Source organism: Suricata suricatta, chromosome 6 (genome assembly GCF_006229205.1).
Source record: "Suricata suricatta isolate VVHF042 chromosome 6, meerkat_22Aug2017_6uvM2_HiC, whole genome shotgun sequence".
NCBI classification, from domain to species: Eukaryota; Metazoa; Chordata; class Mammalia; order Carnivora; family Herpestidae; genus Suricata; species Suricata suricatta.
The window spans coordinates 58603419-58630830 of NC_043705.1; the positions used below are offsets into that span (position 1 = coordinate 58603419).

At 39.0% G+C, this 27412-nt stretch overlaps 2 protein-coding genes across 4 annotated transcripts in view; one reads left to right on the forward strand and one right to left on the reverse strand.

Annotated features, from left to right (window-relative positions):
• Nucleotides 1-27412, forward strand: part of ATP6AP1L (ATPase H+ transporting accessory protein 1 like) — a 56296-nt gene that overhangs the window by 6516 nt on the left and 22368 nt on the right. Inside the window, exon 2 of one of the 3 annotated variants that reach the window (XM_029942535.1) lies at nt 22065-22162. The exons of 1 other annotated variant lie outside the window; for it this stretch is intronic. In XM_029942535.1, the coding sequence (XP_029798395.1) occupies nt 22065-22162 (98 nt within the window). Of the gene's footprint in view, nt 1-22064; nt 22163-25793; nt 25889-27412 lie in introns of those variants that run through there. One more of the 3 variants, XM_029942536.1, reaches the window with a different exon arrangement.
• Nucleotides 6954-8735, reverse strand: RPS23 (ribosomal protein S23). The gene is made up of 4 exons (XM_029942540.1): nt 8635-8735; nt 8020-8179; nt 7273-7393; nt 6954-7145 (listed from the first exon to the last, which is right to left on the reverse strand). Exons 1-4 carry the CDS (start codon nt 8636-8638, stop codon nt 6999-7001), a joined length of 432 nt encoding a protein of 143 aa, XP_029798400.1. The 5' UTR covers nt 8639-8735; the 3' UTR covers nt 6954-6998.

Consider the following 27412-nt stretch of genomic DNA (forward strand, 5'->3'; position numbering starts at 1 on the left):
CCTGAGCCAAAATTGGACACTTAACTGACTGGGCCACCCAGGCACCCCTAAAATTCATTTTTAGATAAGATTTTAGTCCTCGTAGATAATTTGGAAGCCACAGAAATGGAGAACATTTCAAACGTGCTTAAGTAGAAATCATCCATGGATAACTGCAGTTACAATTTTGCTTTATTTCCTCATACTAGTTTAGACATATTTAATTAGGATCATTCCATATATCATTTTACATTCTGATTTTCCCATTTAACATTATATTGACAGCATTTTCCCATGTTATTTGATATTCCTTGAAAAACCAACTTAAAATGACAAATATATCTTCTGTATCAAAATATACCAAATAATTTCCTATCAGACTTTTAGGTTGTTTCTAATTCTTCTCTGTTTATTTAACATACATTCATTGAGCACATCCTTCCTGCCTGGTCAGGACCTGTGCCAGGGATACAGTGGTTAGTAAGGTAGACAAAGCGCCTCCGGGGAGATCTGTCAGAATGTAACGCAGTGAGAAATGTGTGCAGAGCAGTTGCTTTAGGTTATACTGTTACTAAGGGAATGCACAGATCAAAGGATGTGGAATGTCTTAAAACTTTTGATTCATGTCCCTAAATTGTTCACTAGTAAGGCTATACGATTTACATTCCCAGCAGTCGTCTGTGTTTTACTGTTTCCTAAAATCTTTGAAAATAATTTTATTTTACTTTGCTTATATTTTTGAGTTGTTCGTTTCTTTTTCTTTATGTCTTGCTAAATTTTGCATAGATTCTCAGCTTATTTCTTCCTAGAAGGCTATGCATTTCTCAGTGCTGCTAGAGTTAGTTTTCCACCTTCTTTATTGTCCATTTAATTGTCCCAAATATCTCTTTTGCTTCTATCAGAGCTGAATGTCCATATACTGATTCTAAGATGACCAGAAAACTGCAGTTAAGCAATTAGGATATGTATATAATTTTAAAAATACATTTTGGAAAATTTCATTCCTACTCAAAAGCATTATATATATAGTATATATAACCTTAAAATATTTTTTAAAAATCAGTTAAGAAATATATATAGTTGAATGTACAATGGATGGCACGAAATGGTGCTAAGGTGTGGATTCATACCCCTACCCTACCTCTTACTAAATTCTGGAATACAGCTTCATCAAACTGAACTGGTATTAGAAACAAACTCACAGGGCGCCTGGGTGGCTCAATCGGTTAAGCGTTGAGCTTCGGTTCAGGTCATGATCTCACGGTTTGTGGGATCGATCCCTGCATCGGACACTGTGCTGACACCTCAGAGCCTGGAGCCTGCTTCAGATTCTGTGTCTCCTTCTCTCTCTGACCCTCCCCTGCTCACACTGTCTCTCTCCATCTCAAAAATAAATAAAAGAAACATTAAAAACATTTTTTAAAAACTCACATATAAATATATATAAAATAAACCCTCACATATACAGCAGAATCAGTAATTACCAATATTTTTCTCATTTAACCTTTTTTTAACTTTATATTTGCTCAAATAGTTTAAAGAAAATTACAGACATTATGCCATTTGTTTTTACAGGTGCATACTGAACATTTTTTATTTGATCTATTCTATCAAGTTTTACTGCAGTCTTACATGTTAAAACATCTTTGGGTTCTTGTTCTCTGCTGCTACTCCAAAGATGGAGCTTTGCACCCTCTTTCTGGTTATGCCTTTGCCAGTGATATTGGGGGATTTTCTCTAAAATGGCGCACTGCTCCATGAGGTCAGCTGGTTCCATCAAGGCAGAATGTGAGATGTACATATTGTAGTTTCTGCAGACTGGACGATCCATTCACAGATCCTCACCACATTGGAGACATTTCATCAATGATATCAAACCATATACAACTTCTTGTGACTGTTCTCAACTATGATTAAAATGGACAGTTATGTAATATGTGACTAAATCTGCTCCTTATTATACAGATTTAATAGCTGGTTTCTTGTGAAGGAACCCCTTAAAAGTCTGAAGAATGTGCAGAACCTATTTTCAGAAAAATGTGTGTGTGTATGTGTATGCACATAAATCACACACATAGCTAATAATCACACACACACACACACCCCACACACACTACATACATAACACCCATACCTAATATATCAGAAAATTCTGTATAGAGTTGCAGGAGAGTCCTAAACTCTCTAAAATCTATGAGACAATTCCTAGATCAAGAATATTGTTCAATAAATTGCATTCACAATGGCTTCCGTGTTATGTCATGGTCAAGAAAAAGAGGTGTATAGTGACAGAAAAAATCTACTTAATTGTGAACGAGTATAAAATACAGAATGAACAAGATCAACTATTGCATATGGAATTAAACATTTTGGAAAAAAATTGGAACCTACTGGGAACTTAAAGAGGGGGATGTGGTCCTACTAACTACGAACACACAGAAAACAGAGCACCTGAAGCTGTCACACTATACAGAAAAAATATAAAGACATAATTAAGACTGGATAAATTCATAAAGCTGATGGAGGGGGGAAATGATATGACAAAACAACCTATTTCCTATCACTGTTTCCAAAGCAAGTGTTAATGGACAAAACATGTTTCAGCAAGTAATGTTTCTCTCAGCTGTTCTCAGCTGTGATTGATATGCAGTATTACTTAAAATGTGGCTTGCTTTGCCCCCTATTGTACAGATTTTAACATTAGCTGATTGATTAAAAGTGGTAAAGAAACATAATATATTCATAGCATCTATACTTATTTGAAAATTTGGGTATGCGCAGTATGTCCTACACTTTTAATGCAGACAAGTAACTTGACCCCTTGCTCTGTTTCTAATTAACCACAGCAAAAAGAGATTTTAGAAATCTAGGCTTTAAACAACAACAACAACAACACCCTCGTCACCGTGAGTGGAGAACAGAATTCATGTCAATAACTTATTACCGCAAAGAGTCAAGCAAATCCTTGTAAAGACATATGGAAAGTACTTCTCTGACCGGAAGATCTGAAGGGGTGATCAGGCCATGATTTCCTCCTCTCCCTCCTGAGGGAGCAGCTCTCTTTGGCACTAGAATTGCTGTTCAAAAGCTTCTGGTTGTCTGGGAAATTGAGTGTGTTGAAGGAATGGATTTTGATGGTGCTCATCACGTGTGGCTAAGTTCCAAGGTTCTGTGTGCGAGGGTCCCCTCATTTTTGAAGATGTACACCACAGATTAAAAGCGTGAATGACAACCTGAATGAGGCGGCAACCCAGTGTGTGCGTATTCGGAAATGTTGGTTATCTGTGGTCATGATCTAAAGATGACTTTCTCCTCTGAGACAATTTATGTTTAAAAACATGCAATTTTAATGTTTTAATGCTTTGGTCTAGAACTCCTTTGGTCATATTATCATGACAATAATCTTGAGAAATCCACTTATCTTCCTTACATACTAACAAACATAACATCCCTTTACCAAATAATATAGACAAGTGCTAGAAAATAAGAATGCTCAGTACATCCTGCTAAGACAACCTCTCAACTGTAATGTCATAAGAAATGTGAGTTAATACTTGAATGATCCATTTAAACAGGTTTTATCGGTTAAAGTAAAGATTATACAAGCTGCTGTTATGGAAAATTTTATCATAATATGGTAATTTAAATCTCAATCTCTTTTTGACTGTGCAAAAGTAATAAAGAAATGTTAGCTACTGGGACAACCTTGAAACAGACTCCAGAAATGTTACCCACAGCATGACTCAAATCCTGCCCCCAGACACTTTCCTAGAATGAAACAAAGGAAATTCATATATTTTGTAATTGGACCAATTGTTTCCTTACTTTTGAAATTAGAAAGTTCTTTATATACTTTAGATATGTCTTTGGTTGGGTATATGATTTGCAAATATTTTTGGCCCATCTCTGGTATGTATTTTCATCCTTCTTATTTTTCTTTTTTAGAGAGAGATGGAGAGAGAGAGGGAGGGGGAGAGCGGGGGAGGGACAGACAACAGAGAGGGAGAGACAGAATCTTAAGTAGGCTTCATGCCCAGTATGGAGCCCAACACAGTGCTCAATCTCATGACCATGAGATCATGACCTAAGCCAAAATCAAGAGTCAGACACTTGGCTAAGCCATCCATGTGCACCTGTATTTCCAAATTTCCCTCCTCTAACAAGATCTTTCACAGAATAAAATTTTTAGTTTTGAAAAAGTCCAATGTATCCTTTTTTACTTTTGGTGTATTATCTAAGAGCTCTTGACCTAACTGTAAGTCATGAAGGTGTTTTCCTTCTACAAGTTTTATAGCTTTATATTTTACATTCATATATATGATCCATTCAAATTAATTTCTATATAAGGTGTGAGATTTAAGTTGAGGCCTGTTCTTTTTCCCAAATTAGCCTATACTGTATATTGTAAAAACTATCCTTCCTCCACTGAATTGCTTTTCTGTCAAAAACTGGTTGTCACCTATGTCTTTTGAATGGATTCTATTTTAGTGATGTGTCTACCCCTTCTGTAATACCACACCCTTTTGATTACTGTAGCTATAAATTAAGTCTTAAAGTTTTGATTCCCTCACCCTTTATTCTTTCAGTATTGTTTTAGCTATTCTAGTTCCCTTGCCTTTTCATATAAGTTTTAGAATTAGCTTTTCTATTTCTATAGGAAAAAAAAAATCTACTGGGATTTTGCTTAAATTTTGCACCCCAGGTGAGTACCTAATTTCTCTCACCCTACAGCCTCCACATGCAGCACAGGCCAGGCACACACTTCATGCTGGATCCAAGAAGGGACAGTATGGGTCACAAGGTGGTGAGGGATGGGGAACAGAAATACACAAGAGGCAGGAGTCATAAGGAGAAGGAAGCAGACCAGTTTCAAACACTTGGGGTCTGAGGTGGATTTACATGTCTGTCAGACGCTGAGCTATAGGACAGGCATCCTAGGTGCACCCAGCAGACAAGTGTGAGGCACTGTGGCAGAATGTCTGGACTCCCAGGTGTGTTCTTCTCGATAGCCTTGGCCGAGGTCTCAACACAGCAGAAAACAGGACACACTACAGAGGGGTGGATGGGTCAGTGCCACGCCATCCTCCTGCCTTCCCCAAGGCTCCTTCCTCGTGCACCACCAGGCAGCCCCTCCCCACTCCCCACACAGCACCTGACCTTGGGATTTCATTGCTGGCCTCTTGTGGTTCAGGCTGGGTGAGCAAAACCCAGAGATCTCTCTGGTTGGGTCGGTATGTCAACTAACTGATACCGATGTAACTACACACATTAGTAAGCCCTAGAATGGAAACCAGGAACAGCCCATCTTGTTACCACATATAAATGTATCAAATTAGCATTTGTACTTCTTAAATTTACAGTGTTAAACGTCAAACTTTGTATTTCAATTAGGAAAAAAAAAGCCACTCCCCATCCTTGTGGAAAGACAAATCACACAATCATTTGTGATGAGCATAAACGTATGACATATTTGGGGATCAGTGAGGTCTGAGATGAGAGAAGCAGCAGGTGGCATGCGACGGGTCTCCTGAAACTGCCTGGGAAATACAAGTTAGACCAAGGGAGAGTTCACTGTTGTTGGAGCAGGAAAGGACCAGACAAAACACTGGTCTCCTGTATTGTGGAAAGGATCATGGTTTTGGTCTTATGGGAAATGAAAGCCAAAGAATTCCCATTATCCAAGATCCTAAACATAACCCAACACTAGGCTATGTTCTAAGAGCCAACTAACCCACATTTACTAATGCTGCCAACAGGAGTTCCTCCCATCAGAATCGAGAAACCTAATAAGCTTCATTTTAGACATGAGATTTTACCATTTTTCTCCTATGGAAATTTTGAAACAAGATTTAAGGACACTACCAGAGGCAGCCCCCCCCCTTTTTTTTTTTTTAACATTTATCTTTGAGACATACAGGGAGAGCACAAGCAGAGGAGGGGCACTGGCAGAATCCAAAGCAGGCTCCAGGCTCTGAGCTGTCAGCAGAGCCGGACATAGGTCCCCAACCCACTAGCCGAGATATCATGACCTGAGACTGAGCCCCCCAGCATCCAGGGAGAAACAAAATCAACTACTGGAAACAAACTAATGGTAGTGGGGGGCAGGATAGGTGAATTAAGCAATACAGTTTAAGTAGTGCATTTGTTGACGAGCATCATGTGATGTATGTAGAGTTGAATCACTAGACAGTACACCTGAAACTAATGTAACACTGCATGTTAACTATACTGGAGTAAACTCAAGACGACCAAAAAATCCCATGTACCCAACACCCAGCTTCAACAATTATCAAGCTACAACCCTTGTAGACCATTTCTAACTGATCCCTTCTACTTCGTGCCATGAAATAAGCCTCAAGGTCAAATTATGAGTTACTGACAAAGTCAGGAAAAATAACATTTACGTTAATCATTCTGTATTTGCTCTTAAGTATTTTTCTTTTGATTTTTAAAATTAGTTTTAGAGAAAATCTTAAGCAGGCTCCATGCTCAGTGTGGAGACTGACACAAGGCGGGGCTCAATCTGGGCTCATGATCTGAGCCGAAATCAAGAGTGGGGACACTCAACTGAGCCACCCAAGCACCCCAGGCATACACTTCCACTGTGTATTTATTCAGTTGTCTAGTGCCTTTCTTGCTGTCATAAACAGAATTACAACATGGATCGTGAACCTTTAGCTACTCAAACACCAGAGCAGGGAGCAACTTGAGGGCATCTATTATACTGGGTCCCCAGGGAGAAAGATCTCAGAAGGCACATTGCCAGGGTTTCCCAACATTGATTCCTGCTTTAAGTGCAGCGAGTTGTTAAAGCCCTCTCTCTATCCAGGGATACTGTACATTTATTCCATTAGAGAGAAACTATGAATCCCATTTACTGTAGAGAATCCTGAAGTAATGGTCTTTCCCATTCTCCTTAAATGGAAAGGTATACACTCCATCTCTGTACTAAGGAAAATAAGACACAAAACATATTTTTGGTTTATGAAAATTTATTGTCATGTCTTCATCATCAAAACTTAAGACCTTGGTCTTTCCTTCTTGCCTTTGTACAAGGCCAAAAGAGAGACATTGGCTACTTTGACGACCTTAAAGCGAACTCCAGGAATGTCACCAACAGCATGACCTTTGCGACCAAATCCAGCAACCAGAACCTCATCGTTTTCCTGGAATAAAATCAACAGTTTAATTCTGGTGTGAGTGGCAATAACCAAAAATATCCATTCTTCATATTAAAAAAACTGGGAAAAACCATCTCAGGAACGAGAAGCCACAACAGACTAACACACTTACCTCAATAAAATTCAAACAACCATCATTGGGTACAAAGGCGGTGATTTTCTTGCCATTCTTGATCAGCTGGACCCTGACACACTTCCTGATGGCAGAATTTGGCTGTTTGGCTTCAACCCCCCTAAAACATAAAGAGCACAACAGTGAGCTGCCTTACTGAGAAGGGATAGATTTTAGTTTGTTTGGCACAGGATTTATTAGGCATTATACTCTTCCCACCTAGTCAGTCTAAACCTAAATTCATTAACTCCTGTGATTCCAACCAAGCTTCCCTCAGAAAGAATCTCTGGCCCCTTACTTACCAACTGCAAAAAATACGAATCAAAAATTAGAGCCACAAATACTTCTGACTGCCAGTGCATCAAAAATTACGATTTCGTAAAGTCAACATTCATGTGGCTCAATCTCAGATTTGTAACCTAAGGCAAGAAACTGCTCTTTACCTTAGTTTTCTCAAGTAGAAGGATCTGATTGATTGCTAAGGTTAAAATAGTTGATGGGTGTCAATTAAGACAGTTCCCACACGTTTTAATCGCTCTTAATGTCCCTTCAATGTTACTACCCAATGCCATCTCTAAGAGACTTAAAAGCCTCAGTTACCTAGCCCCCAAACCCTCCGGTTACCAATTTCAAGACATATATTCCTACCCAAAGACCTAGAATTTACAGCACAACTTTAGATATATGCATCGAGTACAAGAATAGTAAAAGAAACCTTGACGGAAGTAAAGGGTAGACTTTACTTACACTTTTTCCAGCACAATTCCTTTTGCATGGGAAGCGCCTCCAAAAGGGTTGGCCTTCAGGGCTGTACCCAAATGAGCTTTCTTGTACTGTTTATCATGCCACTTCTGGTCTCGTCGGTGGCTACGAAGCTTCCTGGCAGTACGAAGACCACGACACTTGCCTAAAAATCAAAACCCTGTGAGTTCCTCCGCAAGCACTCAAGTCATTATTTTACACCTTCTAAGACCCTAGCCTCACCTGGATTACAGGCCCCTAGGCTCTTTCATCAAAACTTAGCTGATGATCTAACCCTCAAAGTTTCCCTTGAACCAACAAAAGTGAATACAATTACTCCGATGGGCGCGTTTTCCCAAAGGAATGAGGCCCCTTGTCAATGCCCCAGAGCAGCACCGGCTGGCTACCCAACGTCGGTGGGTAAGGCGAGCTCCGCGGCCTCCGTGCCGCATGGGCTCCTTCCTCACCGGGCCATGTGCCTGCCACAGCAGCGCTTCCCTGGACTTCCCCAGCTGGCCTCCCGGCGGCGTCCTCCTCACCGCTCTGTTCCCATTCTCCCGCCCGACCCCGAGGTCCCGAGTTCGGCTTGCAGTCCCCTCAGCCCGACCCCAGACAACTTACCCATCCTGCTAGCACCGCGGGCCCGAGCAAAAGAGGGTAGCGGTGCAGGAAGGAGCCACAAGACACCGCGAACAAGCTCCGCCCAGCCAAGGACCCAAGCAACTGTCTGCGCAGCGCCTGATCCGAAGCTTGGCACCTTTTGTTTGAAAACGACAAGTTTGCACCACTTTCCAGAATCTGAGTTTGATTGTGGGAAATTCAGAGACACCTAACTTGCATTGCTGTTTATTTCGTTTTATGCCCAGGCTGGAGATAAAAGTAAAGTGGACTACCAATCCCAGAACTCTTTGCATGAGACTCCCTGAAGGCGCAGGCGCTCTTGGCAAACCGAGGAAGGGGCGGGGCTTAGTGGAGCTGAGGCGGACTTAGAGGAGGTACCTGATTTGCTGCTGTGTGTGGTAGAGGAAGGCGTTACGCTTGTAGTTTAGAAAGTTAAATCTCTGAGCTTTAAACTCTACTCGCAAGCAGCGTAATAAGTCGAAAAAAAGAATCAGTGAATCCGTGTTTTGTAGTAATTAAAAACCGACATTTGGTTGTAGACCAAGCCTTAAAACCAAACCTGTCATTTAACTGATGCCACCTTAGGTGATTCATTTAACTTTCTAAACTTAAGGTTCTCTTGTAGAATGAAATAGACTTGAGAGATTTGGGGGACGTTGGTTCATTATACAACTATGTATAAAGTTGTTTTATTCGTACCAGGCATTGTTGCATGCGCTGGGGATTGTATACTCAAGGAGAGTGAAGATTATCTGTTCTTAGAAAATTGATTTTCTGGGTGCAAGAAGGCAGAAAAATGTGTAAGTATATTTAAAGATAAATGAGAACTTCTTTTGCAGTTTATTATTATTATTATTATTATTATTATTAATTTTTTTTGAGAGAGAGAGCGAGGGTCAGAGAGATGTGCGAGAGAGGTGGGGAGAGTGAATCTCAAACAGGCTCAGCGCTGTGAGCCGGAATCCCCACACCACATCGCAGTATTAGGAGTCCTGAGACCCTGGCCTGAGCAGAAATTAAGGAGTCAGGGGATTAAGCGACTGAGCCACCCAGGTGCAACAAATTGGGAAAGTTGTAAATATTGATAAGTGTTATAGAAGACATAAAGCTCGTTAGGTGGTAGTGACTAGGGGATGGGGGTGGCTACTCTGGAATAGGGTGGTTTAAGAAGCCATCTCTGTGGATATTACATTTGAGGTGAGATCCTAAAGAAAAGGAGCCAGTTAAAGTATATGGGGTGGAGTATTCAGGAAAAGGAAACCTCAGTAAGTAGAATGAGGGGGCACTTTTTCAGAATTGAAGAATCAGAGAGGGGACACTCAGTGAGTGAAGGCTAGTGTGGCACTAGATGAGATCTGAGAGGTGCACGGGATATTGTGGAGCCTCTAGACCCTGGTAAAGGCTTTGTTTATTCTTTGTGTGATTGAATGCCATTGAAAAGTTTTGAGCAGGGTGTAATGATAGGATACTACAGGATTGATAAGTGAACCTATATTTTTATGGGATCACTCATGAGGACAAATAACTATAAGAGATGAATCTGTGAGGTCACTTGGGAGGGTGTGATAATAGTACAGTTCAGATGTATAATGATGGCTTGGACTGTCAGTGAAGGTGGTAAAAAGTAGTTGGATTAGATACACTGATGGTTGAGCCAGCAAGATTTGCCGAAGACTGTAGGATGTCAGAGAGGAATTATGATTTTCAACCTGAGCAATTGGGTGGTTTGGTTTGTGGTGTTCTTTATTAGATGGGATATTTTGGGAGAGGAATAGATTTAGAAGGGGAAATTAAGAGTTCATTTATGGATGTGTCAGTGTGAGATGCCTGTTGGACATCCAGGTAGGGATAGGAAGTAGGTAGTTGGATATATATGTATGGAGTTCAAGGGAATTATCAATGAATAGGCAATATTGAAAGCCATAGTCGTAAGTAATATCACTTAGGGAATGACTAGGTAGAACAGAGAAAGGTTGGAGACCTGAGCTCTGAGCACACTAAAACTTAGTGATACAGAAAGGAAGTGAAGCAAAATACACTAAAGAGGGCCCATGCTGTACTCTAATCAGAGGCAAGTTAAGTAGAAGTGAGGAAGTGTGAAAGGAGAGTAATATGAGGACTGAGAATTGTCTTGCATTTGGCAGTGTGGAGGATTTTAATGACTTTGTTAAGTGTGGATCGCATGGAGTTGCAAAGATGTAAACCTGATCTGGATTGGAGCCAAGAGAATATGGGAAAGAAAGAAGTGAAGACAGAATTTATTGACATATTTTTGGAAGGCATCTTTCTATAATGTACAGAGAAAAGGGATTCTGTCTGGAGGACAATGTGGAGTCAGGATGAGTTTAATTAAGAGGGCAGATTGTATGACATTTTTGTAGGGGATTGTTCCAGTAGAGAAGAAAAAATGCATAGTTCCTTAGAGAAAAGGGATAACTTCATGAACAAGTCCTTGGGGAAACTAAAGGGGTTCCCAAGTGGAAGAATTGACCTTAGGACTAATAACAATTGATCTATAGTAATAGAGAAACAGACTATAGGGGTACAACTACAAGTAAATTGGAAGATTTGTTTTTGGGAAAATGTGGAACTTCTCTTTTGATTGCTGGTTCCTTAATGAAATCAGCAAGGCCATCAGTACAGGGAAAGAGTAGGCAAAAGAGGAGAGAGGCTAGAATGTGAAACCATCATCTAGAACAACACTCCTAGTATTAAATAATACTTTTTATGTGCCACATACTGTTTTAGGTAGCTTATATTTATTAACTTACTTAATTCTGAGAACACTAAAAGGTAAATACTTTTATTATACCTGTTATACTGAGGGATAGTGCCTTAGTCATTTCAGGCTATTAAAATGAAATACTACAGGCTGGGTAACTTAGAAATAACAGAAATTTATTTTTCAGTTCTGGAGATTGGGAAGTCCAAGGTGCTGGCAGATTTGGTATCTAACGAAATACTATAGACTCGGTGGCTTATAAATGACAGACATTTATTTCTTACAGTTTTAGAGATTATGAAGTCCAAGATCAAGGTGCTGGCAGATTTGGTGTCTAGTAAGAGCTCACTTCTTGGTTTCATGTCTTTTTACTGTAACCTCACATAGCAGAAATGCCAAGGTAGCTCTCTGGGGGGGTCTGTTTTTCTTTCCAGTTTTATTGAGATATAATTGACATATTGGCCCTTTTTCAAGGGCCTTAATCCCATTCGTGAAGACTCCACCCTTATGACCTAATCACCTCCCAAACACCCCATCTACTAATAACATCACACTGGGGATTAGATTTCAATATATGAATTTTGCCTCCTTATCTAGAAGTGTGGGAGGATAGACTGACAAGATAATATAGGAATGTTGAGAAGTTCTGAGGGCCTATTTGAAACTAGTTAGTTACATCAGTCATCATGGTTTTGTGTTTTCTGCAGATTCATTCAGTATAGTGACTGAATAGGTTAAGAATTGTGTTTTAGTAAGACTGGGTGTGGGATCTAGGCCCGTGAATGGGGTGGAGGAGGGGCAAGGGAGTTCAGAATGCTGGCAAGGAAGGGGTATTAGTGAACTATGAGGTTGAAGCTGGAAGAGTTAAGAGCTAGGAAAGTCAGAACACTTGTGAAGACCTGGCCCTACTGGATATGAGAAATATCTATGAAGTTAAGTAAGATAGTGCAGTTTTAGTACAGAAGTAGATAAATTGATCAATGAATAGAATAAAGAGACCAGCAAGAGACTCAAGAATATAGGATATTATTAAATAACAGAACTAGATGTCAGATCAATGTATAAAGGAAGGACTGGTAGAGTTGCACAAAAACTGGTTGCTCACATTGAATTAGATCACCATGGCAGGCTGAAAACAAAAATCAACCCCAGAAGGATGGAAGGCCTAAGTGTCAATAGCAAATCTTTCAATTTCTTAATAGGTAACAAAGGTGAATATCGTCATGAAATTGGAAAAGGAAGATGTTTCTAAACAGGATAAGAAACAAATGGTTAATTTGGCCATATTAAGAAACTCTGCTCCACAAAAACACTTGAAAGAAAGCAGAAAAAAGTTGCAAATTGAGTTGATACTTACAGGAAGTGTTCATCTAAAGTTGGGATAATCTGTACCTGACAGTCAAGTAAAACATCCTGCAAAGCCACCTGGATATCCTTGTTTCCTTTGTGTGAAGAGTATTAAGTATGGCCTAAAGTGCTTTAGTAATTACAGAACCATTCATAGAACTGTGATTCCTTCAGATTCAGATCTGGTAAGTCAGTTTTCTAAGAGTTTATCTATTTCATCTAAGTTTTAATCATTGCTTCGTAAAGCTGTTCAGACTTTCTATTACGCATTAACTAAGAATATTCTAAGAATGTATGTTGTTGGGAGGTTTTCATGAGAAAATGTAATACAATACGGGTTATTTCTTCTTGAGGAAGTGTTCATTTTGTCTAAGTTGTCTAAAGTATGGCCATAAAGTTGTTTGGAATATTCCTTTATAATCCTTTTAATATCTGTAGATTCATAGTGATATCTCACTTTCCATTTCTGATACTGGTAATTGTGTCTTCCTGCTCCAATTTTGGTCAGCTAGAAAGATTTTTAATCTTGTTAATCTGTTCAAAGAACCAGCTTTTGCTTTAACTGACTTTCTGTTTTTCTGTTTTCAATTTCATTGATTTCTGGTCTTGTATGTATTGCTTACTTTCTTCTGCTTGTGTTGGATTTAAATTTGCTCTTCATTTTCCAGTTTTTTCAAAGTGAAAGGTTAGGTCAGTGGTTTGAGGCTTTTGTTCTTTTCTATATATTTAATGGTATAAATATCTAAGCACTGCTTGATGCATGCCTTAAGTTTTGGTATATTATATTCTAGTTTTAATTCAATTCAAACATTTACTAATTTTGAACAATGGATTATTTAGAATTATGTTTCTTAATTGCCAGATATATGGGGATTTTTCCAAATCTGTTATTCATTTCTAGCTTAATTCCATTATGGTCTAAGAACTTTAATAAAATTTTTGTTGTGGTTTGCTTTATAGCCAAGAATATAGTCACTCTTGGTGAATTTTCCATATACCCTTGAAAAGAAAGTATTTGCTGCTGATGTTAGGAAGAATGTCCTATCAATGTTCATTAGCCCAAAGTGGTTGATAGCGTTGTTCAAGTCTTCTGTGTTCTGTCTGTATTCAGGATGATAACAGTAGGAGGGTGTGTGGATGGTCATAGTTGGATGTGGGTTATGGTTTATTATAGGTAGTGAGTTTAATTATTATATTATTATGAAAAACAAATAACAAGGCATGAACCAATGGTGAGAGTGTGTTATGAATAAAGGCTTCTGACTTTTATAACTAAGAGAAGGAAAAAAAAGGATTTAATTTTTGTTTTTGGAGCTTTGAGTTGTTTTATTTCCTGGTAAGGAATTGTTACTTAATTTGAAGCCTGGAAAAAGAAGGAATTTGATTCAACCGTGCCCTAAATTTCTTAAGAGGGCCCCTAAACAGGAATCAGCTTGAGGAATTAGAGGAAACGAAAGAAGGCTTCCAAGGCTGAAGCATAGACAGTCAGCAGGAAAATAGAGGAAGATGAAGTCAGAAAGTTGGACAGGGCCAGCTCAAGTCCAACTTGTCGGCCCCGATAAGGAGTTTGGACTTTATTCTGAGTATGATGAGAAGCCACTGGAGGGTTTCAAGTAAGAGAGTGACAAGATCTGATCTACATTTTTCAAAAAATCACTGGTCTTGCTATGAAAGAACACTATGAAGGGGCAAGGGAGGACTTGGTTTATCCAAGGAGGAGGCTGATGAAAGAGATAAGAGGTTGTAGGAAGTAGAATTGGAAATGAGATGTCATAAAATTCTGAGTAAAATTTGGACTTAAACCATGATGGAAAGAGCAAGATCATGACATCACTGCCATTGCCATGTCTAATAGGTGGTGAGCACTATTCAGGTGCCAGGCATAGGACTTCACACGCCTAATTTGTTTTAATCTTCAAAACAACACCTGTGTGATAGGTGCTATCTTACAAAGAGGAAATTGAGACTTAAATTAGCTTACTTAACCATAGCATTTTTGTTGGTTTTCAGATTAGTTGGAAAGCACAATTTTGATTTTTAAGTAGTTTAGAAAAAATTTTAAGGAATGTTAAGTAAATAAGGCACAAAATGTTTAAAATAATTTTCTAGCCAGCAAAATATCAGGAAAATAAGGGGTGCAGTCCTTAAGATTATAGCGTTCTTATAAGTTGCAGCCTGATATCTGTAGGTTCCCAGAGGAAGGCGAAAGCTGATAGACACTTTGTTATGAAAGAATTGTTTTTGGTAGTTCTTGAAGTGTTGGAGGAGGAGGGCAGGAAGGAGAACACATATTTCCCTTTTCTAGTATTCCCTTCCAGATAGAAGGAGTTAAATTAATGTAATTTCTCTGCCAATTTACTCATTCCATGCCTGGTAAGGCTGACATCTATGGTGAATTAGGAAAAATAGTCTAGGTGTTTCAGTTCTTCTTTCCTTTTTGAGACCCAGCCTCCCCATGGAGTAAAACTTCCCCATTTCTTCGCGGCAGCCGTCTCTTCCCTGTTGAGAGCTCGCTGCTGACATGACAGGCAGTGATACCCTGCTTCTGTGGGGAGGGTTCAGCTGCAGTCCATTTCGCTCCTGCCCTCTTGGCCTTTCACAGTAATGAGGGTGGTATTTTGGTCTCCACTTGTCTTACCCCTCATTTTATTTCTCAGGTGGTGTAGCACTCAGGTGGGGTAGCAAGGTATCATTATTGGACTTACATCAGAGTCCTCCTACCCTCCCAAGAAAAAAGATTGCTATTCAAAAATTAGATCTGTTGATGAGATTTATTTAGGTCAGGGGTGACGCTGATTCTTTGTACCGTATGAGAGAGAGGTTAGCTTTTTGGGAAGATCAGCCAAGGGTTTTAACAATATATCAGAGCATTTAGAATTGTTAGAAATGACTCCAAGTGTTTTAACTATAAAAATTGAGGTATTGGTTGCTATGGAAATGTGACAAGTTGAAATAACAGCTTTAAGTGAGAAGGAAGAAGCAGTAAGAATAAGACCAATGATTACTTGCTCTACTAGTGATGAATGTTGAGCGCTTCATTTTTCTTGATTAAATTATTAAACGCAATTTTTCCCTTCTCCAAAATGAATGAAGTTTCTTATCCTCTCCTGCTACTTTTGATGCAGTGAATATTTCTTCTCCTATCTATTCCAATGTGCAACAAAAGAAATAATCTTAACAATATTCAGTCCTGGTCTTTAAAATCTTGTTATTATAATTAAACCTCTGGATAGGACCTATGGGGAATTGACAACGCTGTTCTTTGATGCCCTTTGTGAAGTTCCTGGAAGGGAGTTATTTTACTACACATATTGGAAGTTTTTCTCCAGGTATTCTCTGACTTGGCTGAGAACGAAACAAAAGAAAATGAGCTTTTATTTCGGCAGGGACCTTGGAGTTGTAAGAAATGATAAAGGATAATTTTTCTCACTAGAAAAAGAAAGATAATTTCTTTCACTCAATGGAATATTAAGTTTTAGAATCTCATTCCCTGGAGAGGTTTAAAGAATCTGGTAGATGGGCCAGCTCTGTGTTCTCTGTGAGTTCAGTGAGGACCAGCGATGGGGACTCATCAGGGATCATGCTCAGCTTTTGCATTCTACAGTAAAATGAAATTTCACTAGCACTATTTCTAGATTACTAAAATGTAATATGTAAGTTATTATAATATAAATATAAAAAGTCCTACAAAAGTAAATGTGCATTTTCTATCACTAAGACTTTATTGCTTACAGGACCTAAAATAAGGTAAAACAGGATTTTTCCCACTTATATTGAAAGAAAAATGAACAAGTGAGAAAAAGGAGTGAGGAACTAGAGGAAGAGAGGAAGACAAGAAATGAGGGCTTCTGGTTTGATGTAGGTACAAAAAGGACAGGAGTCATTTTTCCACTGATATTACTTTTTGTTGGTTCTAGAAGTCATTACTGATTATTAAGAGCTTGTTTGTTTATTTTATTTATTTATTTATTTATTTATTTCGAAAGAGAGAGTGAGTGAGCACAAGCAGGGGAGAGGCAGAGAGCAAGGGAGAGAGAATGTCAAGCTGGCAGTGTGGAGCCCAACTCAGAGCTCGATCTCACAAACCATGAGATCATGACCTCAGCCGAAATCAAGAGTCAGACACTTAGCTGACTGAGCCACCCCAGTGCCACAGTTATTACTGATTATTAAGATAACCCAAATGAATGAATCTGAATCCAGTCCATAGATATGGTTGTTTTAATTTTTAAACATTTTTTATTAAATTTATTGAAACTAAACCCCCCCAAAAATCAAAAAAACACAGTTTACCCATTTTTTCCATCCTTCCCTATTGCCCCTTGCAACCACCAATCTGTTCTCCATATCTGTGAGCTTGGTTGTTTTGTTTTGTGTTTAGATTCCACATACAAGTGAGATTATGTGACATTTGTCTTTCTCTGACTTATTTCACTTAGCTTAATGCCCTTGAGGTCTCTCCCTGTTTTTGCAAATGGAAAGATTTCATTATTTTTATGGCTGTATAATATTCCATATAAATATACCATAATTTCTTTATCCATTTATCCATCATAGTTAAAAACTGTCGGGGCCGCCAAGTTTTCTGTCTGCCTCAGGCAAGGATTATCACTCCATTGAGTGAGCCAGTAAACAAGATTTGCATCTGGAGGCTGGAGATTGCTATTTCCTGGTCAAAATAACTTTGGCGACTGTCTTGCTGAGCTAGACGTGAGTGGCCAAGGCACACAAGAGATCAAAACCGTATTCAGTGTTAGTTCTCCATCCCCCAAGATTGCTGAGGCAAAGTTGGGGCACTTCTTTGATATGCATTCAACTCTGTAGCCTGCCTAGGTCAGCTTGCCTTGTTTTCCCCCCTGAAGACTATATAAAGAACAGTTCTTTGAATAAATGCTTTCTTTCGCCTGATCGCTTTCTTTCGCCTGATCGGAGAACCGTGAGTTCTGTCTTTACTCTCTGCGTCTCCCTCTCCTGCCCCCTTTTTCTCTCCCTCCCTCAGGAGAAGGACCCTCGAGGATTCTCCACCCTGCAGGTTGGGGCGGAGGAAACAGGTACCGCAGATCGCCTGGGAGGAGCGGCCCTGGCCATCGGGGTTATGACAAAAAACCTTCCAATAACAAATATATATAAACAGACAGAGATGTGTGTGTTAAATTAGATGCCTGCTCCTCAGGTCAAGTTTTTATCTTTTTAATTTTTTTATTTAAAAAAATTTTTAATGTTTATTTATTTTTGAGAGAGACAGAGTGTGAGCAGGGGAGGGTGAGAGAGAGAGGGAGACACAGAATTCAAAGCAGGCTCTAGGCTCTGAGCTGTCAGCACAGAGTCTGATGCAGGGCTCGAACCCACGAATTGTGAGATCATGACCTGGGCTGAAGTTGGCCACTTACCCGACTGAGCCACCCAGGTACCCTTCAGGTCAAGTTTTTAATATAAACAGCTTAGCCTCCTTTATTTTAAGTCTGGACGTGATCAGCTGCCTCTGAGGTGGGCCCTGAGGTGAGTCATTCCAAGTGAGAGGGCCCTTTAATGGACATTTCTTAGATTGCTGCTGTCTTGTGGGTCTTAAACATGAACCCCGATGGTTTTCAAAATTAGATGTCCTCAGGGCTCATCTCTCTAGTACATGTCTTAAGAGTTGAGGTGTCTGATGTGGAGTTTGAACTCTTTCCTACTCAGGAGGAAGCTGTGGGTTTGAGTTTCCTCTGGTTGTGGGTCGCCACACCTGGTGTCGGGTTTATGGTGAAATTGTGTTCCAGCTTCTCCTACCCACTTTGATTTGATTTGGAATCTTTTCATTTGCCTGGTATGTAATCATCACTCAGCTTTAGGTATTTTAATAGAAAATTCTTTCATATATAGTGGTGCACTCAGCATGTCTGTGGGAGGAAGTTCAAGATCTTAGAACATCACCATCTTAAGCCAGAACCCCACCATGAGTATCATTTTTCATAGTGTGGAATAATTTGCTCATGTGCCAATGATTATCTAAAATACTCAGGTTTTCAGTTCAAATTTCCAAATTTATATGAACTAATTTAGCAGACAACCTTCTAGATTTGTACTAGCTGGTTGTATACTATACTCTTTGAAACTAAGTGTGCTTGTTAATTTTTGTCCAAAGAATCTACTTTGCACCCATTATAAATGATGACCTGAAGTATGGGGCAACATCAAAATGGCACATATTTTCAATATAAGTTTCAGTTTAGTGAATTAAACCCCTATCTCTGTCGAGGTGGAGCCCTGATGTTCCTGGTGAGAGCATTTTACAAGTGGTGAAGGCCTTCTCCTCCTTAGAACCCAGGTCTGTTAGGTCCTCTAACACTTAGACCCCCCCTTCCTAGCCCGTGCCTCTAACTATCCCACTACATTCAGTACTTCGCAAACCCTTCCAATACAGTTTCCTTTGCACTATAAGTAACAGAAACCCATTTCAAGCTGTGGTAAGACCAAAAGCCAAGTTATTGGGAGGACCCTGGGATAACTCCCACACTTCAGCACCAAGAGATACACACTGACCTCATTAGAAAGTAGAATCAAAAACTGGAAAGCTGCTTCAGCTTTTCAAAAGAATTATGTCTCATCTCTTGTTTCTAGACTGTTAAATAACTGCCTCCCTCCACCCCTTATCAGCCACTGCTTGGAGTTGAGCTGTGACCAATGTCAGTGAAGGTCACTGGTTTGCCATGTGAAGCATCCCTAAAGTGTTTACTCCAGCAATTATTCTGTTTACATTTCTGCTCATCACTGAGCTACTAGCCTCATGGGAGTCAGGACTGTGTCATCTTGTATTCCTGGCAGGTAACATATGGCAATCAATATTTTTCTAATGGACAAATTTATGAAAGAGCAAGACTCTTGTTTCAGTTCAGCTTGAGATCCAAGAACAGAAATATATGCCACTAATTTAGAATATCATTTATGTTCCAAGAAGTCAATGGGGAATCAAAAGTAAGGAAGATTAACATTTTAAATCAAAAGCACTTATGAGTATTTCATTTACTAACCTGATTCTAATAAACTTATAAGTTGATGTGATGAAAACTAGTAGAAATCATGGCAACAGTTGGCTCTGAACTCAATAGAGTCTGTATTAGTCTGGATTCTCCAGAAAAACCAAAATCAAATACATATATATATATATATATTTGAAATTAATATATATATTCAAAAGTAATATATATACTTGAAATTAATCCTACACATGATTTATTATAGGAAGTGGCTCATGCAGTTATGGAGGTGAGAAATCCCAGTATCTGTGGCCAGCATGCCGGAGACCCAGGAGAGTCAATGATACAGTTCCTGTCTAGTGTGAAGGCAGAAGACTGAATTCCCTGCTCCAAGACAAATAGAGAAAATAAAATCTCTTTTACTCCACCTTTTTATTTTACTCAGACCTTGAGTGGATTAGATGAGGCCCTCACATTGAAGAAGGCAGTATACTCAGTCTGCTGATACAAATATTAATCTCATTTAGAAACACTGCCAGAGACAGGCCAGATAATGTTTAACAAAATATCTGGGCACGTTGTATCCCAGTCAAGTTGACATATATGAACCATTAGAGAGTCACACTGCCTCTAAAGGAGCAAGAAGTACATACTCTGGTATTTTGCTAATGAACCGATGTGACTTGGGTTTTGTGTATTTGCATTTCAAGCCACTGACTTTGATGAAATACTTGAAGTAGTTAATTTTCTAGTTATAGCTGCCTAGATATTCAGGCCAAGAGAGTCACAACCATGTGGCACAAAATGAGAATTAATTATGTCACATTTTTGCTGGGCTTATTCATTACTCTGTGCATTTTATTGAGCATCATCTTGCACTAGCAGCACCTTAGACTCCAGGTGTATCAGTTAAGAGGAGCAGGCCTTCCTGTGTCATGGAGCAGGCCTTCCGGTGAAGAAACACACCCTAAATAGGTGACAAGAAAGCATATATCTCAGTACAAATGTGATATATGTTATGAAGAGGGTGAACCGAATGCAGAGAAGGAAGGACGGTACGAGGTAGTCTCCACAGAGGGAACAAGATGTACAGTCACTGAGGTGTAAAAATGTTGGCATGTGGACGATGTTGAGAAAGGTTGAATCCAAGCCAGTGTCCTGGAGCGTGGTCAGGAAAAAGGTTAGCATAAAATGAAGCAAGAGAGACCAGCGGGGGCCAGGCCATGCAAGACTTTGTAGGAGATAGATGGATTTGGATTTTGTATCAGTTTGCAAACTCAGCAAAGACCATTGTGATTGATTTGAACATTTGACTAATGTGATTTTAGGTTTGAGAGCATTTGGATGAATAGAAACTGTGGTCTGGCAAATGCTAGATGTTCCTTCAGGCAAATATTAGAATTAAGTTAGAGCCATTTTTCTTTTCTTATGAGAATATAATTCTATACGGTCATTGGGATATTCAGGAAATGTAGCGAAGGCAAGGTATTTTCAGTTGAGAAGAAGGCAGCCTGGGTGTACAGTTTCCTGTTCTTTCATGAAAACTGTTGGGATATTTTCCATGCCCCTCTGCATTTTCTGGGTATGTTGTGTGTGAGTCACTAATTGCTTTTTGTTTTGGATTATCTTTAGGATGTATGTGTAATGAGCAGCCTTGAAAGGTAGACATAGCATCTTCCTCTTACAAAGGGCAGGTTTATCTATAGTGTTGGAAACTCAGAGTTTCTCTCATGCAATGAAACCCATTGTATGTACAGGCATCCATGTGGGCCCAAATGTGTTGCTCTATGGGCAAGAGGTATTGTCACAATATACTGATGCTTATGCTCTTTGCGATGTGGTGAGTAATAAAGTCCTTTGTCTCTGGCCCTGGAGTCTTGTGTCTTCTGCCAGAGTCCATGAAACTAGCAAGCTAACCTGTTAGCTTATCAGTTGGGTAAAATGTCAGACCCTTCACAGTTCTGGCCAAGGACCCCTCAGCTGTATTAGCAAGGAGGTACAATGCCAGGCAGGTGATATCTTAGTGCTTTGCAGCCTGCAAATTATCACATTGACATTTTTGTCACTGCTTTTCTCCTCTAAAGTCACAGATGAGCTCCTCTCTGACAATCACATCTTAAGTGTGACTTCTATTTTAGAATACATGTGAAACCTACTAGCTACTAATTCTTCTACCTTAAATATTCTTAACCAAGTGGAAGAAAATTTCAACAACAGAAAGAATGCTATGTTAAAAATTTAGAATTATCAAGACATAAAATATATTGAAATGAAACGATTTAAAAATAAAAATTTTGTATACATTTGTGTACCTGAAAATATAACTGGAACTATAACTTACATGATAAGCCCTAAGGAGGTAACACTGTGGTTTCTGAGTGTTAGCAGAACCATTATTTTCACAGGACAGGGTCTTCATGGGCTTGGCTTCCTACCTTCCTCCGACCAGGACTTTGAGGAGCGTCGGGAGCAGACACTGCGCAGCTGCCGGGGGGACTGCCAGGTATTGCTCTGCATTTGCAGTGGTCCCTACGGTGCCGTGAGCCCCTGGAAATTCCGGTTAGTTCAGATTGAGATGTGTATAAATGTAAATTGCATACCAGATTTCAGGCTTAGAGCAGAAAAGGAAGGTAAAATATCTCATTAATAATTATGTTTGAAATAATATTTTAGATATATTAAGTTAAAGAAAGTATTTTATTAAAACTAATCTCACCTGTTTGTATTTCTTTCAGTGTGGCTACGAGAAAATTTTAAATTACATGCATGGGTCTCATTATATTTCTGCTGAGCAGTGTTAGTCTAGGTCCTTGCCCCTCGCAGGAGTCAGGCAAGCGGCATCAGCATCTTGTGGAAACTTGTCAGAAACAAAGAAGCTCATGCCCCACTCCAGACGACTGGATCAGAATTTGCATTTTAACAAGATTACATCTAATTTGTATGCATGCTCAAATTTCAGTAGCAGAGAGCCCTAAGACTAGGATTGCCTGATTTAGCAAATAAAAATACAAGCTGTCCAGTTTAATTTAATTTCAGATAAACAACAAATGATTTTTTAATATAGTATGTCCAGGGGTGCCTGGGTGGCTCAGTAGGTTAAGCCTCTGACTTCAGCTCAGGTCATGATCTCCTGGTTCATGAGTTCCAGCCCTGCCTCAGGCTCTGTGCTGACAGCTGAGAGCCCGGAGTCTGCTTCAGATTCTGTGTCTCTTTCTCTCTATGCCCCTCCCCCACTTGTGCTCTGTCTCTGTCTCTCAAAAATAAATAAAAGTTAAAAGCATTAAAAAGGATAGTATGTCCAAATATTACATGGGATACACTTAATAAAAGTATTTGTTTTTTTGAAATTCAGATGTTACCAGATGCCTTATATATTATCTGGCAAACCTGTCTAAGACTAAACTCCTGCTGTCCAGGCCCATCTTGCTATCAGAAATTCCACAAAATCAGAAGACAGACAGGAAGGTGAAAGGAGTGGTGTGGGCTGGAAGTTGGGTAAAATGAAAAAACAGAGAAGAAAAGGAAATATGGGGAGTAGGAATAAGATGAACATGGAAAGGACTCATTGGTGGTGGTGGCCTTTTCTGTTCTATAATATTTCTTAGCATCTTTCTTCCTTATTTCTCCATCCCCTTCCCCTGCTTCCTAGTTGTGCTTTCATCTCCTCTTCCCCTTCTCTATAGGGCTCCCTAGAGCCATGTTAGAAGATGGTGTGTGTGCAAAGTAGATTTCCTCAGGGTCAAGTCCCCAGCCTTCCTATAACCCATCATCCCTTAAGTGTCACTTACAAACGATGCCTTTCAGCCACCAGTACTTTGCCATTACAGAGATCAAGGTTCTTCAGTGCCCAAAATATTGACACATTCATTTTGGAGGATTTCCTTTATTGTGGCATTTTAATTGTATTTTTTTAATGTAAAAAGACTCTTAGGGATTTTGTTCTTTGTGTTTTTGCATATTTTTTAAGTGGCAGGGGAGTGGAAGTGGAGACTAGCAAGGAAGGAATAACAATAGATATTCTTTTTTTTTTATTTTAGAGAAAGAGAGGAGGGAGAACGTGGACAAGTTGGGGAGAGGGGCGGGGGGGGAGAGAGAGAGAGAGAGAGAGAGAGAGAGAGAGAATCTCAAGCCCCTAGTCGGGGCTCGATCCTATGACCCTGGGATCATGACCTGAGCTGAAATCAAGAGTCGGGTGCTCAGCTGACTGACTGAGGCACCCAGACACTTCGAAATATTCTTTGTTTAGTAAGTCGTTGAAGTAAGTAAAGGCTTTCATCTGTTATATCTATTTATTTATTAAAACTTTATTTTATTGTGGTAAGAACATTTAACATGAGATCTACCCTCTTAACAAATTTTTAAGTGTATAATACAATATTATATTGTTAACTATAGGTACAATCTTGTACAGATCTCTAGAATTTATTAATCTTGCTTAACTGAAACTTTGTACCTGTTGATTAGCAACTACCTATTTCCTCCTCCTCTACCTCCAGCCCCTGATAACCACCATTTCACTCTGATTTCTATGAATTTGCCTGTTCTAGAACCTTCATGAAAATGGGATCATGTACTATTTGTGACTGTTTTGTTTCACTTATAATGTCCTCAAGTTCATCCATGTTGTCACATATCATAGAATTTCCCTTCTGAAAGGCTGCCTGATATTCCGTTGTTTGTATGTACTGTATGTTCTTTATCCATTCAGCCATCAGCAGATACTTAGGTTGTTTCCACATCCTGACCGGTATTAAATGATATCTCTGTGTGGTTTTGATCTGCATTTCCCTGACGACTAGTGACATTGCGTACTTTTTTATATATATGTTGGCCATTTGTATGTTGTCTTTGGAGAAATGTCTACTCAAGTCTTTAGCCCATTTTTAGTTTGGATTATTTGAGTTCTTTCTGCTATTGAGTTGTAAGAGTACTTCAAATATTTGGAAAGTAATGATTTATCAGATGTCTGTTTTGCAAATATCTTCTCCCATTCTGTGGGTAGCCTTTCACTCTGCTGATTGTTTCCTATGCTGTACAGAAGCTTTTTAGTCTGATGCAGTTCTCCTTGTCTATTTTTGCTTTTATTGTCTGTGCGTTGGTGTCATAGCCATGAAATCATTGCCAAGACCTGTGTCATGAAGCTTTTCCCTGTGGTTTCATCTAGGTTTTAAGTCTTTAATCTTTTTTGGGGTGATTTTTCTGTCTGGTGTGAAATAAGGCTCTGATTTCATTTTTTGCATGTGGATATCTAGTTTTTCCGGTACCATTTGTTGAAGAGACTGTCCTTTTCCCATTATGTATTCTGGGCGCTCTTGCTGAAGAGCAGTAAACTTTGTATGTGTACATTTGTTTCTAGATGCTGTATTCTGACCTGTTGGTCTATATGTCAGTTTCTAATGACAGTACTGTGCTACGTTAATTACTGTAGCTTTGCAATGTATTTTTAAACAGGAAGTGTGATACATCCAGCTTTGTTCTTTCCCAAGATGGATTTGGCTATTTAGGGTCTCGATACATCTTCACAACAATTCTTGGAGTTGAATACTTTTTTCTCTCCTCTGCAGATGAGGAGACTGGAGCTGGAATGCACTTGAGGGCTCTCTGACTCTAAAGTCAGTGCTCTTTACCATTACATTCCGTATCTCTCAGCACATGGAGAATCATGAATTTAACAGTACATTATGAACTAGGACATATACGTAAAATTAGATAAGTTTCAGGGACTTTTTACTCATTATACACCTGAAAAATGCGTGTCATAACGTATACCTTGGAGATTATTGAGGACAATTTAATAGCTTCCTGAAAAGCAGTATGAGATTCTTATTAAGAGTTAGAGTATCAAAGCAATGCCAGTTTCTAAAAAGAGGTTAATTGAAAATCCGCTCCCTAATAATCTTTCATGAATAAGCAAACAGCTTAAATAGACCCACTGATTTCACTCTGTACTCTAAATTAAGCAGTATCAGGCCCCTCCCTCCACCCTCTCCTCCACATAATACACCCTGAGAATGTGGTCTTTTTATTGGTTGAATATGTTGTCAGTCACAAGGCATGGAAAGTACTGCCTCTGCCCTGTTTGCATTTATGAATTAGCAGATGTGCTTAGTTGGAAGAAAGTGATTAATTTCTTGATGGGAAGAAAAATCTTGTTTAGTTTTTCACTCATTTTTTTATGTATGGGATTTTCTGTAACTTTGGACCAGATACTTGCCAGGAAGAATGTGAGGTGAGTAATTGCACATTTTTAAATTCAGTGCATATGTGAACTTCAATGCAAGTGTGAAACTAGATGGTTCTGTAATTTCTTTATATTGTTGCATAGCTATATTTGCTTATAATTCAAATTGGATATATTAGATTCGATCATTCAGTAGCTAATAAAATCATTGAACTAGAGTTTATAAATAAGAGATGAAAATATAACCTTTATTTTAAGAGGCAAGAGTTATTCCAAATGCACAAGAAATATTTGTATTGTTTATCAAAGTATGTGTCTATGAGAAAATGACTCAAATTAGTGTTCATGTTTCTTTTACAGTTATAAGTAAATGTTAATTTCATGGTTTTCTCCTGCCATTATTATGAGAGAAGAGAGCAGTGAAAAACTCAAAAACCTCAGAAATAAATAACCTGTCGTTCAAAGCAAAGGTGTCGAATCATTTTAACTGGTAGGAGATGGCAATTGTTTAGGGTACAGACTGTTTAAATTAATAAGCAGATTTTCTATTTCTGTTTACTTTGTCCTTTTTACTCTTTCCATACCATATAAGGGAAACTATAGAGATTTATGTTTAAAGGAGAATTTTCAGAATCTGAATAGTAATTATGTCATATCTCCTAGTTACTCATTATGTGCCATCCCAACAAATACATCAGGGAATTCAGTGTGAACACGCAGGTTTGTCTGCCAGAACTTGTGTTAAAGAATCTTTGTCACCAGCTGATAAAAACTAGCCGTGCAGGCATTTTCTGTTTGTTTTCCCCATTGTTTCTAAATCAGTTAGTGCTTTCTTTTAAGTTCATTTTCAAACAATAAGTGACCTAGGTTGTTAAAGCTTATTAATGTTTCCTTACCTTGTTTATACAAAAATGACTAATTTGTATATTACACTGGTAAAATGTACAGCAAGTACTACAAAAATCCCAATTCTGTTTTTGAAGCAAATTTAATGGGTTTAAATAATCTCAGTTTCAAAAGAAATCACATCAATCACTTGAATATATTGTCATTATGAAGGAAACAACACTTGCTGTTTTATGAATGTCTTTCAAATCATAGATCTGAAATTTAAAATATCTTTCAGTTCTGTGGGTCAATTCAAAGTACTTACATCTCTAGGAAGGTTGATTGTATTTTAAGCTTAATACTTGTTTCCTAAGCTTAGTGGGGGTTGCCACTCTTCCTTTACATATTCTTTCCTCATATTGGGTTTAAACTATTCCTTAAGGTCCATCCCCTTTCCTACAAATGAGGGTGTCATGCTAAGTGAAATAAGTCAGGCAGAGAAGGATAGATACCATATGTTTGCACTCATAGGTCTAACAGGAGAGACCTGGCAGGGGACCATGGGGAGAGGAAGGGGGAAAGAGAGCCAGGAAGAGTGAGGGACACAGATCAAGGGAGACTACTGAATACTGAAGACGAACCATGGACTGAAAGGGGAGGGGGAGGGAGGGAGGGGGTGATGGTCACGGTGGGGGGCACTTGTGGGGAGAAGCACTGGGTGTTATATGGAAACCAATTTTATTA